Below are 16765 nucleotides of genomic sequence, written 5' to 3'. Positions count from 1 at the left end.
TATTACTTATAGGGCTGGAGGGTCCGAGATTGTCCTCTATGCCAGCGCCCCCCTCCTCCCACGCTTCTCAGGGCTCAGCCTGAGCCCACTCCAAGGTGCTACCCCACGCCTGGCCATCATCAGCTTTCCCACGGGGGCCTCACCTCTTCTAGTTTGTGGTTTTCACTCTGACATCAGAGCATTGGTCCACCTGTCCCTGGAGTTTCTCTGCCTGAGCATTTAGTCCGCATTGTATGGTCACTCTCATGGTCCTGTTCATGCATTCCTGCAGTCACCCTGTCCCCTCTTCCTGCAGTCACCCTGTCCCCTCTTCCTGCAGTCACCCTGTCCCCTCTTCCTGCAGTCACCCTGTCCCCTCTTCCTGCAGTCACCCTGTCCCCTCTTCCTGCAGTCACCCTGTCCCCTCTTCCTGCAGTCACCCTGTCCCCTCTTCCTGCAGTCACCCTGTCCTCTTCCTGCAGTCACCCTGTCCTCTTCCTGCAGTCACCCTGTCCCCTCTTCCTGCAGTCACCCTGTCCCCTCTTCCTGCAGTCACCCTGTCCTCTTCCTGCAGTCACCCTGTCCCCTCTTTTCCTATGTGTCACCAGGTGCAGCTGAATGGGATGCAGGCATCGATGTCCCATTGGTTTGCTTTGTTTCACTTGAGACTCTGGCCACACACACTATGGGTGTCCTGTACCATGGGTGGTAGAGCTCAGCTGGGAACAGAGGAAGCCTGTGAAGTCTGCAGTGGGTCTGGGTGGGAGACCAAGGCAGGCATGGCTGGTGTTCTCTGAGGTACTTTTAGGCAAATACATTTTTGATTTTCAGCTTTTTTTTCTGAGACAGCATCTCATGTAGGCCAGGCCGGCCTCAAAGTCACTATGTAGCCAATGATAACCTTGAACTCCTGATTCTCCTGCCTCTACCTTCTAAGTTCTGAGATTACAGAAGTGTGCAGCCAGTTGTATGTGGTGTTGTGGATTAAACCTGGGTCTTCATGCTTGTCAGGTGAGGACTTGGTCTGCTCCCCACTGGCAGTGACCCGTGCACTCTACCCTCTCGCCAGTTAGTGTAGAACAGCAGGGAGATCCTAACAGCTCCCACATGCTCTCAGTAGATGGCCCTGTTCTACACTGTGGTGCTGGGGCCGGCCAGGGTCAACCACACAAGGCTGGCTCACCTTCATCACATTGTCCACGGTGAAGCCTGAGCCCTCAGTGCCCAGGTCTCTCAGCAGCCGGGCCAGGAGGTCCACCTGGCTCATTGCCAGATGAACGGAAGCATTGGTCTTCAGCGGCTGCACCAAGTAAGACGGAATGAGCTGGAGAGACCTCACCTCCTTAAACAAGGCCATTTCCTACAGGACACAGCAGTTTGTTAGCTGTTAGATAAAGGCTGGAGGCCATTTAGTACAATCAGCATGACGTCACACTGAAGAGCGAATAGAGCAAACAGGGAAGTGAGGGACAGAGACAAGCGTGGGCGAGCTGTGAGTGGGGCCAGTGTCACCCTGTGTAAGCTGGGTGCTATTCCTTTCCCTGAACATTAAGCTTCTTAGTAAAGGTAGATCTTAGATTCCCACATTTTGAGAATGACAGGTGTCTCGAGTCTAGTATGGAGCTCACTTAGAGGATCCCCAAGTCTGCTGGGTGGCTCACCCCTGTGATCCTGGGCGTGGGAGGCCGAGGCAGGACACATGAAGCCCTGCCTCATACTAAGAAAAAAAAACCAAAAACCCACCTTCCTGAACTAGACGGCTCATCAGAAAATTTAAATAAAGCCAAATATACTTTCGTAGCACTTCATAAACTGTGTCACCCCTCCTGCCTGTGTACATATGTGAAATTTTCACATATGCAGCCCACAGTGAGTGGTGGGCTCGGTGGGAGAATGAACACAGAGTAAATGGCGGTGTGTCCATTCTTGCTCTCTTTTTGTTAAGAGTCCTCTGGGTGACTTCACCGAACTTATTCTGTGAGCATGTGTGGGTGAGAGTGGATAGCAGAAGTTTCCTTCAACCCTGTGTGTCCGGCTCAGGATTGAACTCAGGTGGTCAGGCTTGATGGAGGACACTTTCACCCACTGAGCCATCTTAGAACCCTTTCTTTTTTTTTCCCCCAGAGGACTGAACCCAGGGCCTTGTGCTTGCTAAGCAAGTGCTCTACCACTGAGCTAAATCCCCAACCCCTTTAGAACCCTTTCTTTTGTTTGTGTGAATACATGTGTACATACATGTGTCAATGCATGTTGGCATGTGTGCATGTATGTTGAGGCTCAAGGTTGATTTCAGGGATCTTCCTACATAGCTCTCCCACTTTATTTTGAGGCAGGGTCTCCCAATCAGACCCAGTGACTGCCGATCTGGCTAGCCTTGCTAGGCAGCCTGCTCCACGGATCCCATCGGCACCTTCCAAGCCTAGGACTGAGGCAAGCCACCATGCCTACCTGGTATTATGTGGGTTCTAGGGATCTTAACTGTGAGTTAGCAGTGGCTTTAACTGCTGAACCACCTGCCTGGCTGTATACATCCCTCACTTCCATCTCCAATGAGCTGGGTGTGGTAGCAAGCCTGCAGTCTGCGTACTTGGAAAGCTAGTGCAGGAGATCACCAAGTCTGAAGGAGCCAGCCTGGGCTCTGCTCTGCAGTGAGCTCTAGTCCAGCCAGCATTATAGGATGAGACTCTGTCTCAAAACAACAACGCGAATGTCTACATAGAGTTTGTCCCTCCAGCACTAGGGGAACAGGGGAGCAGGTGTCTGAGGCTTTGCAGTACAGAAGAACCCTGCAAGGCAGTCAGACAGCAATAAGATGAGGAAGGGGAAGTTCCGACCTGGATGAAATTCAAGGCCATGACACGGAGGCGGGCAGAGGAGTCTCCAGTTCTGGCAAGTAAAAGGGGGATAGCTCTCTCCACACAGTACGTTGTGTCAAGTTTGCCCAGCTTGTGCTTGGGAATATACTGTGTAATTATCATCTTCAGCAGTTTCAGTGAAGCCTGAAAGACCTGAAGAAAATGAGGGAGACAGATCAGCTGTGAACTGGGAGCTCAAGAGGAAGGCAGCAACAAATGTGAGCCTTAGACGATACACACATGACACACATGCTTCCACACATGGCACCCCACACCCAGAACCCTGCACCCCACCTGTTACCTCAGCACTTGATGCTGCTGACCATGTGACATCATGAGCTACACCTAGTCCTCAACCTGTCCTGTCTGGACTGCTCATTCTAGAGCCTGCTCAGAGCTGCAGAAGCACTCATGGCCCTCCGGAGAAACAAGGAGAGCTGAGTGCTGTCCGAGGGGACTCAGCCTCTCTGCTGAGGAGGATGGGAAAACAGAGGCTGTGCAAAGCTGAGGAAATGCTGAGGCAAGGATGGCCTCTCCCACCTGTCATTTACCCTGCCTCTTGCTGGAGAACCCTCCTTCCTGGTCTCACTGCAAGCTAAGTCACGGTTTTATCAGTGACCTGGGGACAGCTGGCTGAGGGACTTACTGAGGTTACAATGTCCTTTATGGCTCTTCTGATGAGAAAGACAGATGCTCTGAGCATGTTTTTCAAATCTTCCTTCTGGGTTCCAACAGGCATCTCCATCAGCCTCTTGTACAATGCCAGCAGTGCATCTTCTCGGCAGGACCACATCTTAGAATAGGCCCCAGCCACCTGCGGGAAACAGCAGGCTCGCTTTACTTCAGGAGGTGGGCTGTCCAGCACCACAGGCACCCTAGGCTGCCTGCCATCTTGCACTTTAAGGCTCTTTCCTAGTAGGGAGCTGTCTGCAAGTGGAGCTGTGTTAATGGGAAGTGAAGAGCTAAGAACCTGCACACCGAGGACACTGACTCCTGCAAACTGACCTCCGCATGTGAACAGCAGGAGGTGCACATGACACACTCGTGCACAGGCACAGAGACACACACACACAGGCACATAGGCATACAGACTGATACACAGACACACACACACAGAGACATACAGACTGATACACAGGCACAGACACAGACACACAGACACACCTAGACATACAGACTGACACACAGATACACAATATAGACATACACGCTGACAGAGATATACACACAGTACACACGCACACACACGCACACACACGTTAAACAGAGTAGCAAAGAATGCAGCTGTCAGGGTTGGGGATTTAGCTCAGTGGTAGAGCGCTTGCCTAGGAAGCGCAAGGCCCTGGGTTCGGTCCCCAGCTCTGAAAAAAAGAACCAAAAAAAAAAAAAAAAAAGAATGCAGCTGTCTTCCCTTCTCTCTGTGTGCTAAGTTGTGTGCATTCGCACATGTGCGTGTGATTGTGTGCACAACTTGGTTTTCCTTTTTTACCAAGGCTTCGCCTAAGGTGTCGATGGCAGAGCTGGCTTCTCTCAAAGCCTTCTCTGTCAAGGGCTCTGGCTCCGCTGAGACACCCCGTCTCCGGACATCACTGTCTGCCTCTCTCACTTCTGGCTCTGCAGATGGTTCCTCCAACTGCTTGCGAGTGACAGGAAGAGGCCGTTCATCATAGGGCAGGGCTTCCACCTGTGAGGTGAGCAGAGGCGAGCACAGTGCTGTGGGGCTGTGGGGCTGAGGCTCTGGGTGGGGGCTCTGCCCAGGACACCTCCTCCACAGCCTATGGGCTCCAGGGCGAGCAGGCTGCAGGGATCACTCTGCTAAGTATTCGGAGCATCAGATTAATTTCTACAATGGATTTTAACTGGGAAAATCAGATGCAGCCTCCGCCCCATCTAAACTGCAGCCCTTTCAGTTCAGCCAGCAAAGGCCCAGGAGGAAGAGCTGTTATTTCTCAGACCTATGCAGACGTTCTCCTACTGCACGGCACGGAGCGGCGAATATGCACGTTTTCTGGGGGCCTCAGAGCCAGCGCAGTCTCCCAGTGAAGCCATCTGTAAGGAGCTTCCTCTGGGGTGCTCCTTGGGGAGCAGCTGCCATCCCTGTCTTTGGTCCTCCAGCACCTAACTCACCATGTGCCTTTCCTGCTGCCCACACAGCAGCAAGGACGGACCTTCTGCCCTCACAGCCATGTCCCGTCAGAGACAATGGCACAGAATTAAAAAGGAGAGAACACAGTGGTGAGAGTCAAGAGGGAGAGCATTCCTGACTGGGTCCTGACACACGGTGACAAGTCCCTGACCCTTACGAGACAGTATGAGTGCACACCCGTGAGAACATGTTTCTCAAAGTCTGAAATCACATGTGCCAACCCTGAGCCAACCCTGAGCCTTAACCAGGCTGCAGAGGCATTGCTGCTCTAAGCTGACACACGAGCACGAGGCGCTATTCTGTGCAGTGACATGCTCTGGGAGCCTGGTGGGGCCAGCAGCACAGGCATCCCCGCTTCAGAGGCTGGCATGTGAATGAGGGTGACCTGGCTGGCCCGAAGTGAGGACCCCGAGGAAGACAGGAGCTGGAGAGCCAAGTGATACAAAGAAACCAGGTTTCTGAAGAGACTTGAGCCATCGTGCTCCGCATTAGAACCATCAGTACAAAGCCCACTTTCTTGGTTCCCTGTTACAATGCTGTTCTAGAGGCCTGGTGACTGAGGCTGCATGGTGCTGTGTGGAAAGCACATACAGCAGAATTTACCCATTTATTCTGACACAGGATGGCTCTGTGGCCTTGGGCATCTGGTACTTGCTCTGTAGTCTAAGCTGAACTGGCAGCAACCTTGGAGAGCTCCAGGCATGCACGTCTCATCTCACACATGCTTGCTTAGACCTTGAAGCAATGCTTGAGGCATTTTATACAGATGTACACATTTTCTTTCAGGAAAAACCAGGGGCTCGAAACAGACTTTGTGAACCACAGATGATGGTGCAGACCCAGACAGAGGCTCTGGCAGCTGAACTACAGCTGTGTCTCTCACGGGGTGTGGCCAACGGGCTTTTGCTTCCTCTTGCTTTGCTCTAGCCAGTGTCCCAGCACCCTCCTGGATGCAGGGAAGGCGGCCCTGAGGCAGGCAGGTACCTGTTCTGAGATTAGCACCCAGGATGCCCCATACTGTTGATGACAGTAACTTACATGGCTCCTTGGGGCAGGGCCTGCAGCAGGTGGGGACCGATCCACTGCTGAATGCCGAGGAGAAGATGCCAAGGGCTTCTCCTGGAGGATGGGGCCAGCACATGTGTCTTCAGCTGCCAGCTCTTCTGTGCGAGGGAGTGAGGACACTGCCTTCCAGTGCTGGGGACTGCTGGGAGATGCAAGGGGCTGGAGGGGCAGGGCGAACGGTCTCTGCATCTGGAGGGAAGATGGGACAAAGGGTGTGACTGCTGCAGATCATCTGACTGAAGAAAGGCTGGCATACCAGAAAGTAAGAACAGCTCACGAGCACACAATGGGCCGCTCTCAGTCCCAGGACCATGGCATCTCCTCAGCTGTGTCTGCCACAGGTATAGTGCACACTACAGAGCAGAGCTATATACAACTTAACATGGCCATGGGTGCTGTGCAGTATTTACCAATACATGTGCGCTAGAAGCACAATGGGCAAGGCCCTGGGCTCAGACCTGGGCCTGCAGTTCACAGCCTGTCAACAGATTATGCACAGTGCTGACAGGCAGGGCTGCCTGGCAGGGTCTGCCCCAGTAACACCCTAGGATTCTCACTGGTCTGTGTTTCTACCTGGAAGGCAGGCAGAGGCATGCACCCCATTAGCACCAGCCTGAGGCTGGCAGCCTAGAGGGACTGGTGAAGTAGGGCAGACTGTACTCAGCACTGAGCCCCCTCCACCTGTACTCAGCATGATGCCCCTGTCCCTTATCCGCCATGTAGTCATCATCTGCCTGCATGAACTATAAGATTAGCAATAGAGTGTCTTGCAGAAGTCTGTCTCCACTCAGTCAGACTACTCCAGTGGGTTTCACATCCATGAGCACGTGGTACAGGTACCACACCCCATACATATGGAGACCAGTCTGGAGGGATCCCAAGGCCTTGATCTTCCTGACTCTGGCCTCTGTGAACTCTAGAAGATCCCATCACAGCAGAGACCTGCTGATTGCTCAAGACATGGAGTACCTGCCTGAGCTCTCGGGGAGCCTGCGTACAACCCTGATCAGCCCTTCTCTCTCCCACGTGCCCCCACCCTGTGGCCCATTCTGACCTCTGGCTCGCCCTGCAGAAGGCCATGTAGCTCCAGCTGCTCGTACACCTGGGCACGGTAGCGAGCCATCTGCTGTTTCTTCTCCTTGGCCAGGTCATAGTCTTCCTTCTCCACCGCACGGCGCTTCTCCACCTCATAGCGCCCGAGGCGCTCACCGACCTGCAGCACACGACACGGGCATCTGCTCTCATAGGACACAGGACAAGTGTGGGTGGCTGGGGGGTCTGTGCCGAGTGCTGTCTCAACACCTGGCACTCAGGAGCCTCACACAGGTCAACGCCCAACCCCCACAGGAGCAGTAAGCCTCTGGCTCACTGGTCCCCAACTGTAGGACTAGGACTCCATCTCCGCTCTCAGCCTTCAGGAACCCTTCTGCAGAGGAGACCCAGCCTAGGCAGATGAGGCCATGTTCTCAGGAGCTGTACCTTCTGCAAGTCAGCGATGGCTTGCTTCAGTTTCTTTGCATGGTCATAGCGCTCCTTCTTGGCTGCTTCCCGCTTCCTTTCATCCAGCCTGCGGATGATCTGGGCGACTTCAGGGTCTTGGTACATGTCAAACGCCAAGTCATCGAGTGGAGAGATATAATCAGATCTCCTACGGAGAGACGGTGAGCCCTCAGGTCAGGAGAGTCAGGAGCTCATGCTCAACACAGGTCAGAAGGTCAGAAAAGGTGACAGAGCTGTTCTCAGGGCCTCCCTCGAGAGGGAGAAGACTCAGAGAGGTCGGTCCAGCTGCAGCCATGAGCTACGGGGGCTCCTGCTCCCAGTGCTTCACTGGGCTGCATGTGAGGCCAGGTCTCAGGTACACTCAGCACCCATGACCTGTCTGTGCTCATCATTGTTATTCTTAAGTTTTAAGCATGGCAGGAATTAACTGCTCTGGGTGAGAAGGTGCTGCAGTAGCATGTGCCTGGCCATACTGCACATGCTCAGGGGACCAGTTCCAGGGTCTTACATCTGTGACATCAGCTGCATAAAGACCCAAACGCAAGCTGTGACGGGCATATTATATGTAGGTTAAGTTTATATGAGTATTATCTGTCACAGAGAGTTTAGGTGGGAACCGTGAATAAGCTCAAGCAGGATCTGGGCACAGGCTGCATTTAAACCCCCAGGCTCCCTCCCTTCTGCTGTCCTCCACCCTCTACTCAGGCCCTCTGCCTGCCAGCCCCGTGACTGTGATACTGTGACGGACAGCTGCAGCAGCTCTGAACATCCCTTCCATCAGTAACATAAGGGTTGACACAGCGCACATCAGCTGTCAACACTGTGCTTGCAAGGCTACACCACTTTGCCATGATGTCCCAGAAACCAATACTAAGGTTTTATTTTTAAAAACCTTACCAAAAAATAAAAAAGTCCCATGGTGCCACAGTCAGGAACACACCCACTCTTATGCAACACCCCAGGGCCAGGCCAGGTTCTCTCGCACAGTGAATTTCAGCACTAACGTTCGGGCAGGCGTCTCACAGCCTGTGCCTCTGCCTTCACAGACCCCGGGGGCCAGGCAGGCCAGAGCAGGCGCAGCACTAAAGGTGGAAGCTCTGCCAAAGCACGCAGTGGTGCTGTGGCTGCCACGTAGGCTCAGGCTGCAGGGAGGGCAGACACCAAGGCGTGGCCACCGGCAAGGAGCTGACTCGTGGGACAGAGGTGAGGGTTCGCTTGGCTCTCCGGTAGGGCCTGAGAGCTAAGGCAGGGTGGACAATGTATCACTGTTCTCAGGGCCCTTTGCTAATCACGGACGGACACACAGAACTGAAGCATCTCTGAGCAGCAGCAGTGTAGGTGTGCAAGAGGCACACTCATTTAGTCTCTGAACAGACATAAGACAACCTGACCAGTGGCTCCTCTGCGCTCACCTGACCTAGCCAAGGAGCTCTGAAGTATCCTGTGGAGGAATGGGGGGGGGGGTGTCTTACCCAGCAAAAGTTCCATCTAGGGCTGGGTCCTCAGGATTGTGGGGACTGTGGCCCAGGTAGTGGTCGATCAGCTTCTCCCTACAGGTCTTTGGGAACAAAATATCTTCTTAGACTCTCAGTAAACAACGGACACAACAGTCTTAACAGAGAGGTGCCAGCAAGGCTCAGTGGTCCTAGTCTTCGGCATGAGCAGCTAAAATTCTTGAGGAAAGTGGCTGCTAAGATGTCTGACACTCAATCACAGTTGTATAATGGCTTCTGAACTGACACACTTTGTGATGAGAAATGTATTTTATTTTTAGAAATGAATCTTTCATACTTACAGTATTGCTTTCATCGCCCAAATCTGCAGGGTCTCCAATGATATTTATTGCAACCAAAGCCACCTAAGAAACAGTTAAACACCAGAAATTAAATATGCAGTGTTTGCGATGCCCTAAGCCCTTGCCAACCTTGCCTGCGGTGTTACCAGGCAGGAGAGGATGGTGTATCCTCAGGCGCACTGGCAGTAAGGCCCACACTCCTGTGGACAGCTGAGGTGCTCAAGGGCATCGCAGAACTGCTGTTCTACTGCTCCACCAAGTGACTGCAGATTGCAAATCTCTAAACAATAATGGCTAACCTAGAGCTTTACCTGCGTCTCCCAGGCAGCCAGCATGAGTGTGGAGCTCCGTCCCTACTAACTTAACACAGCCCGCTTCACCTGGGGCCTGAAAAGTTGCTTCTCTTCCCCACCCATCATTGTGGCTCAAGCTCCTATCAGTTCCTACTGGTGGACACGTGCAGATGAGGTGGAAGGAGAAAAAACATTAGAAATGGCCGCTCCAGTTTCCTGTGAGGCCGTGCTACAATGAATCTCGTGACATAGTTCTGCCTCACAGCTCATTTGCTCGCTAGGACAAAGTGACCTGCTGGCTTGCTCCTGTTCCCCTTAGAGGGTCAGCGGGTGGTATAAATGTGTGTGTGCTTACAAGGCTGTTTGGACAAACTTGATTTCCCTTTTCAGGGTGGGAGACGTCCTGAGCATGCCAGGCAAGCACTCTGCCACGGAGATGCACCCAGCTTTCCCTGCTCTCCAGTTCACTCACTGACAGCAGGAAAAGGCAGCAGCACAGCTTATGCAGCTGGAGTGGAGTGTGCTGGGGACCAAGCACTGTCAGCTGATTTCCATGGGCACTGGCCTCGGGCAGCTCTGAGGCCTGAGCTGTCAGCTGACAAGGCAACAGGCTGCCAGTCAGTCCTACATGCTCTCAGCAAATGAAAACACGAGAAGGGAACAGTCAAGAGCACCTGACTGTGCATGGACAACACCTGACCAGTCCTCTTACAGAACTGTGGGGTGAGGTTACTACAGAGGGCAGGGCATGGGCAGGGCTGTCAGGACAGAGCTTCACACACACACACACACACACACACACACACACGGGGGGGGGGGAGGGAGAGGGAGAGAGAGAGAGATCTCACCTGATTATATACGTTGTACTTGTTGGCGTGGTTTTGGTGAAAAATGAGTTTAAGAAACTGCCCCACAGCGTCCACATAAACAGACTTGAGTTCCCGGGCTTTGCAGCCTGTCTTTTCATTGTCACAGAGGGAGACATAGCTGAAAGGAAAGTCATGGCTGAAGTACTGTTGACAAATCCATCTCCACTCCCACCCAACCCCACAAGGCCTGCCGTAAAACCTAGGCACCTTGCAGGCTCCACATAATCGGCCTCAGAAAAGCCCCCTCCCCCGCCCTGAGCAGCTGCTGCCGCTGACCCCACAGGTGTGGGCTGTGCCCCTTAAGCATATGAACCCCAGGCCTGTGGTGGGAAGGTCACAGAGGGCCAAGAGGCACAGTCCGTGGGGCCGTCATACTCAGTGCCACCACTACACACTGGAGTTGCATTCTTACCCCAGTCTGCGGAAGCGCTCTGCTTGGTATGGCACCAAGTACTCGGGCAGGCTCTCACTGATGTAGAACTCGACTTTGCTGGAGATCATGTACTGGTGAGCCAGCAGCTGCAGCTTCCTTATTCTGCACCGCTCCACCATCTGCAGAACGATCTCTTGTGGAAACTGGCAGAATCTGAAAGCAATCACAATGCCTGCCTGAGCCTTCCTTCTGCCTGCTTTCAGGCAGGGGAGTGTGAGGCCCAGCATGGCTCATGTGTGGAGCCTGTATCTTAATGAAGACCTTCTACGGCCAGGACCTGAGGCTGGCTGGCACCTGAAGACCTAACCTCAGGCTGCTGAGGCTGATGGCTGAAGTGGAGCTTGAAGCTGGTAGGGCAGACCGACCACTCTTATGGGGCTGTATGAGCAGGCCCAGCAGAGCAAGGCTTCCCACAGGAACCCGAGGACTTGAGGGAAGCACCTGCTTGCAGGACACCGGGCTGTCAACTTGCAGGAGGCAACTCCTGGACTTGCTCAGTACTCCATGGGAAGCTGAACTGAAGCTTCTACCTTATCAAGGACCTACCCACTGCAAGACTTAGCTGGAGCACTCCTGTCAGCAAGGAGCACACACAGGAGGCAGGGCCATGACTCAGCAGTACAGTGTGTTGAAAGGACAGTACTGACATGCATTAACTGGCAGGCACTGTTGGCGTGTGGAACAAAAGGAGCTCTGAAGGATGGGGCAGTCAGGGAGGGCCCCCTCCACAAGTATCAACATCACTGTGCCTGGTGACACGTGTGTGTGTGTGTGTGTGTGTGGCCATTGCTGGCCAGGCCTTCTCCCCCATCCCACACAGAAGACCTAACTGGGTGAGGCTTCTATGAGTGTCTTCACGAGTACAGCCACTTCCACTCCCCACAACCAGGGAAGCAGACAGCCTGGACAGCACTAGCACATCACCCTGTGCTCACCTCCCAGTCTCTGACGTCTACAGCTCAGGGAAATGCCCTCCCACTGGGCTACAGCCCAAGTCTGCCATTCAGACACATGACGGGGCAGACTGCTTCTGAGCCGCTCAGCGGGTGAGTGTGTCTGCTGCCAACCTGAGTGTGATCCCTGGGGTCCAAAGGGTGGAGAAGGAACCAAGTCCACAAGTTGGCCTCTGATCTCAACACACATGACACACATGCAGTTGGCACACACATGGACAGACGCACAGTAAGTACAAAATCACCTGGAAACTGAGGCCGGTGTGCAGGCTCAGGTTACCAGCACATGCCATGCTCTACTGGAGACTCTTTCTCTGGAGACTAACCCTGATCCCAAGGCTCTCGGGAAGACATGGCAGGAACTTACCTCATCCTATAGGTGCCACCTGTGCCCACCCCTGTGCCCATCCCCGAGCAGGCTTCCTGTAGCTCATGCTGACAGCACCTTGTCCATTTTGGTGACAGTTCGTTTAAGCATGCTTTCCCTTGCCTCCTGGCCAGGGTGCATACCCTTTCCTCTGGTGTCCTCTGGCAGCATGTTACTAAATGAACGTAGTTATGACCTTAAAGAAACACCACGGCAATGGTCAAAGTGCCATGTTACTGTGATTGCATAAATATCACCACAGAGGAAGCCCCACGTGTCTCTTTAAGAACCTTCATGGACTTGTAGGGCAGGCATAGCTAATGTTGCAGATCTCTGTAGAGGGAAAGGCAAAAGAGAGTGTGGAAGCTTCACCTCTCGAGGCTTAAGGGAGGCAGGAGACCATTGAACCGGGAGCTTGGGAGGAGAGTGGTTGTGGCTGGGGCCACAGGCCTGGCCTAGCCGGTGGCACCTGCATTGGTAGGGGTGGAGGACAGCATGCCAGGGCAGGGTGCCAAGAAGCTCAGCACTCACAGACCCAGCAAATGCCCTTCTGACCCATCGGCTTTAAGTCTCCCATCTCTTAGCTTAGGCACAGCGGGGATGGAGGAGGTGCTGCTTACCGGGTCCTCTCAGAAACTCCAAGAGAAAAATGTACTTTAGTTTTAATTATTTAATTTAGTTTTCACTATAATGTACCAAATAGCCCTCTAGAGATGCATTTCATATTTTCAGACCGGGAGGTATAAAGCCTACCATGTCTCAGAGTCAGGGGTGTGCTCTTAGCCCCGCCCTCAGCCCAGCCTTACTTTGGTGACCTCCACCCACTGACAGTTGGTGCGTGGATCATTAGTTCCCGGGCGCTGAAGCCATCTTCATGTCCAGAGGAGCTGACCACTACAAATCCAATCTTGTGGGGCATTCTGCACACACTTGCTGTCCAGAGAGCAGGGAAGACTTCTGTGAACGAACCCAACTCCGGGTTAGACGTACATGTCGTGTTAGTTTATGTCATAAAAGGTAAGCTACAAAGTGCTGAGAATGGCCCACCCCCCTGAAAGGGCTAGTGTGTCTACAGAACCTTTTAGACGGATGCTCTAATCCTGCTCCTGGTACCATTTAAGCTATTTTGATTTTCCTGGAAGTCTGATTTGTGCTGCAGGCTGAATTGCATCCTTACTGATGACCCCCATCTTTGAGTGTGACCTAATTGGGGTATCTGCAGATGGGATCACATTAATGATACCTTACTGGGGGAATCCAATGTGGCTGGGGTACTTTAAGAAGAGGAAAAGGATCTGGGGGTAGGTATCACTGGGGAATAGTGTTTGCCTATTGTACAGAAGACACACACATGCACACCTACCACTCTAGAAACACATGCACACGTGCACTCACACACTTGTACACACACCAAACAACCCCTCAATAAACACACCCAAGAAGTGGAGGCACAGACATACATAGGGTAGACGCCACATACAGACTGAGACTGGAAAGATGTTTTCAGAAGCTAGAAAAGATCCAGACCTCAGAGGCACTTGTCTCTGTGGCCACTTTGATGCAGGCCCTCTAGCCCTGAAATACACTTCTGATGTCTAAGATTTGTGATACTACCGGCAAAAACCAAAGCTTTTGGTAGGGTGCAGTGTCTTTCCCCATAATGGGGAAAACTAAAGACTGGTAATGAGCAGGGAAGGACTAATTGTTAGTGGAGCAATAGCTGCCTTGTGTCCATTTGTAGCCCTAGGAAAAGCAGTGTAGACAGATTGCAACAGGGCAGAAGCAGCACAGTTGGGCTGAGAACCTGACTCAGGGCATTTTAAAGTGTAAATCAACGACAAGCTGGACCAGGATATCTGCTGGCTCCCAGACCCTGAGAGTATGTGGACAGCCACCCAGAGAAGCCCAATAAAGCACCATGTCCCCTCCCCCTTCTAGAAGGGAACAAGCAGTTGTCAGTCTCCCCCTGAATCTGGGAATTGAAGCTGGGCAAGGATGGGCTCTGGCTGTAAGACAAAACTTTAGGTTTTGGCCCTCAATGGAGGTGTGGGTGCAGGCAGCAGGGGCAGCTCTGGTGACAGGCAGCAGGGGCAGCCCCCATCCCCAGTCCTAGTGAAGAAGAGAAGCGCTGTTCATCCTAACACAGAGTCTGCTGGAAGCTAAGCTGCCAAGCTGAGGGGAGATATGGCTAAGTTTGAGGGTGTTTGAGGAGAAACAATTGGCTGAATGATTCCTTCAAAGTGACTTTTGGGGAACAGATCTGTATCCTAGCTAACCCCTGTCATTTGGAGGATGTGATGCTGTGATGTCTACTTTGCTGCCTGGCCCCCTGCTCTCTGTGTTGGAAAACAGCACAAAGTGAGCTTGGCTGTGGTGACTGTGCACTTCCCTCCAACCTTGGCTGAGGCCTGATGACACTTTCCTAGGCTTGGACAGTCCATGACTCCCACACCCCTGCACAGCAAGGTACATGAATGGGAACACGTGTTGCCCAGAAGAAACTGGTGACACTCAATTCCAGGACGATCTAGAGGCCGCAGCAAAGGAGTTTTCTCCCCACAGAGACTCCTAGCACTAGAGTCCAGAGCTGCTGAGGCCCGAGGAGGGCCTGCCCAAGTGGTGCTAACCTTGGGTGGTGGCACTGCCAGAGAGCAACACACAGGTTCCCAGATGTGATCATACTGAGGGCCTAAAGTACGTATGGCCCCTTAGTTACTTCTCAGTTACCAAGCTAAGCAAGGTGCTGAAGCATATGAAGGGAAATCACTCCTCCTAACACAGAACAAAGAAGTTCAGGGCAAGTCCCCTGTGGCTGTTACAGCAGAGTGGAGGTAACCGACACACAAAATAGTCAAGAGCAGTCACATGCATTGCCGGGTGACTTAACATTCCTCTCCTTTGACCTGTGAGACCATACTCCTAGTTCATGCAGGTTCTGAACCTAGGGCTGACTTCCCTCAACTACCATCCTCCCCTTTAGCACCAAGGGCAGCACGGTATGAAGGCTTACTGGTTTCCACCCTTCTTTCTTATCCCTAATCCAGATGGGGACAGCTGCCTGCTCCACCTATGCTCCTACCAGATAAACAGTCTTCAAATCCAACTTCAATCACCTCTCGCCAGGTCTTAATTCCAAAACCTTAGGCAGCCCCCATATAGGAGTAAAAGTGCTAATTCTGTCCTGACACCTTGTTTCCCCAGTCCCAGTTCTTATCTTGGATTTTTTTTTTTTCATTTTTATTTTTGGGACAGAGTCTCTTATTTAGCCCTGACTGGCCTGGAACTCGTTCCGTAGTCTAGACTGGCCTTGAACTCACAGAGATTCCCCTGCCTCGGCATCCCAAGTACTAGGATTGAAGGCATGTGACACTATGCCCGGTTATGACTTGAATTCTTAGAGACTAGCCAAATCTAATGAGCGTCTCCAATTCCTTGACCAGATATCTCCAAGACCCTGTGTCAGGTATGGTATCACACCCCTTTGATACCAGCACTTGGAAGATCTCTGAGTTTGAGGCCAGCATGGTCTATATGTAGTAGTTCCAGGGCTACACAGTGAGACAGTCTCAAGAAAGAGGAAAAGCAGGCCCGACTCCCTTTGTCAACAGTTGTGCTCAGCTGGGTCTGTCTGTGGGGTGCATAGAGACTTACAAACAGAATGTTGATACAAGTCTATCCCCAATAAAACCAAAACAAATTATTGGTACTGAGGACCCCTGCAGAAGGGCTATTGTGCGGGCAGTGTGACCAAAACACCGGGGCCTCAAAAAGGACACCTGCAAAAGCATTCATTTTCTGAGGGAGACTTTTCACCTCCTGTTCCTTCCCTCCCCACAAAGTCCACCACAGATACTTTTGGCTCTATACAATGCTGTTACTAGCTGGTTACCAGAGGCCTGCGGTGTTCCAGCTACCCCTAGGGCAGCCACAGTCAGCAGTGTCAAGTGATGTTTACCCTAGCAATTGCTTATAAACTAAGCCCCAAATCTTCTGTTTGGTTGTGAGCTTACCCTGTCATCTTTCCAGCCCTAAGCCCAAACTCAAGGTAGCAACTTCCAAACATTTTGTTACAAGGATACGGAGTGTTTCCAGTTTTCTTTTCAAGAAAAGGTAAATGTTACAATATTAATAATCTTGAGCCAATTAATTTTAAAGACTGAGAGTGCTTTAGAGAATCTTCAAGCTTAAGAGGCTCGACAAGTCAAACCCAGCGAATAAACAAAACCCCCAAACGACATGGATTGAAGTGTAGCCTACCCGGGGCCAGAGTTACAGCCTTCAGTCTCGTGGCAACTGGTCCTGTTCAGTAACGCATGCAGAAGAGGACAAGGCGAAGCTCGAACCTGATTCCGCACACTAAGGCTGACTGCGCGGCCGAGAGGCCTGGAGCAGGCACTAGCCGCGTCCCTCCAAGGCCAGGTGTCAGGGAGACTCCGCCCCGGGTGCCTGCTGAAGACCGCGGCCGCTCGGAGACACAGAGCACCGCGGAGAGGAGGAGGCGGGCCGCTGC

The 16765-nt window shown here is 52.5% G+C and overlaps 1 protein-coding gene across 5 annotated transcripts in view; it reads right to left on the bottom strand.

The window, feature by feature from the left end:
• The window catches only part of Cep104 (centrosomal protein 104), a 32299-nt gene extending 15579 nt beyond the window's left edge, over positions 1-16720 (bottom strand). For 2 of the 5 annotated variants that reach the window (XM_039109277.2, XM_039109278.2), the window contains exons 1-13: positions 16513-16653; positions 13062-13212; positions 10915-11088; positions 10482-10620; positions 9341-9403; positions 9018-9103; positions 7525-7693; positions 7100-7258; positions 6019-6234; positions 4324-4518; positions 3481-3648; positions 2814-2987; positions 1163-1339 (exon numbers count right to left, since the gene is read on the bottom strand). In XM_039109277.2, the coding sequence (XP_038965205.1) occupies positions 1163-1339; positions 2814-2987; positions 3481-3648; positions 4324-4518; positions 6019-6234; positions 7100-7258; positions 7525-7693; positions 9018-9103; positions 9341-9403; positions 10482-10620; positions 10915-11088; positions 13062-13174 (1833 nt within the window). In that variant the 5' untranslated portion in view covers positions 13175-13212; positions 16513-16653. 5 annotated transcript variants of the gene reach the window in all.
• Between the last annotated feature and the right edge of the window lie 45 nt (positions 16721-16765).

Source organism: Rattus norvegicus, chromosome 5 (assembly GCF_036323735.1).
Source record: "Rattus norvegicus strain BN/NHsdMcwi chromosome 5, GRCr8, whole genome shotgun sequence".
Classification (NCBI taxonomy): Eukaryota; Metazoa; Chordata; class Mammalia; order Rodentia; family Muridae; genus Rattus; species Rattus norvegicus.
This window is presented reverse-complemented; position numbering and strand designations above follow the sequence as displayed.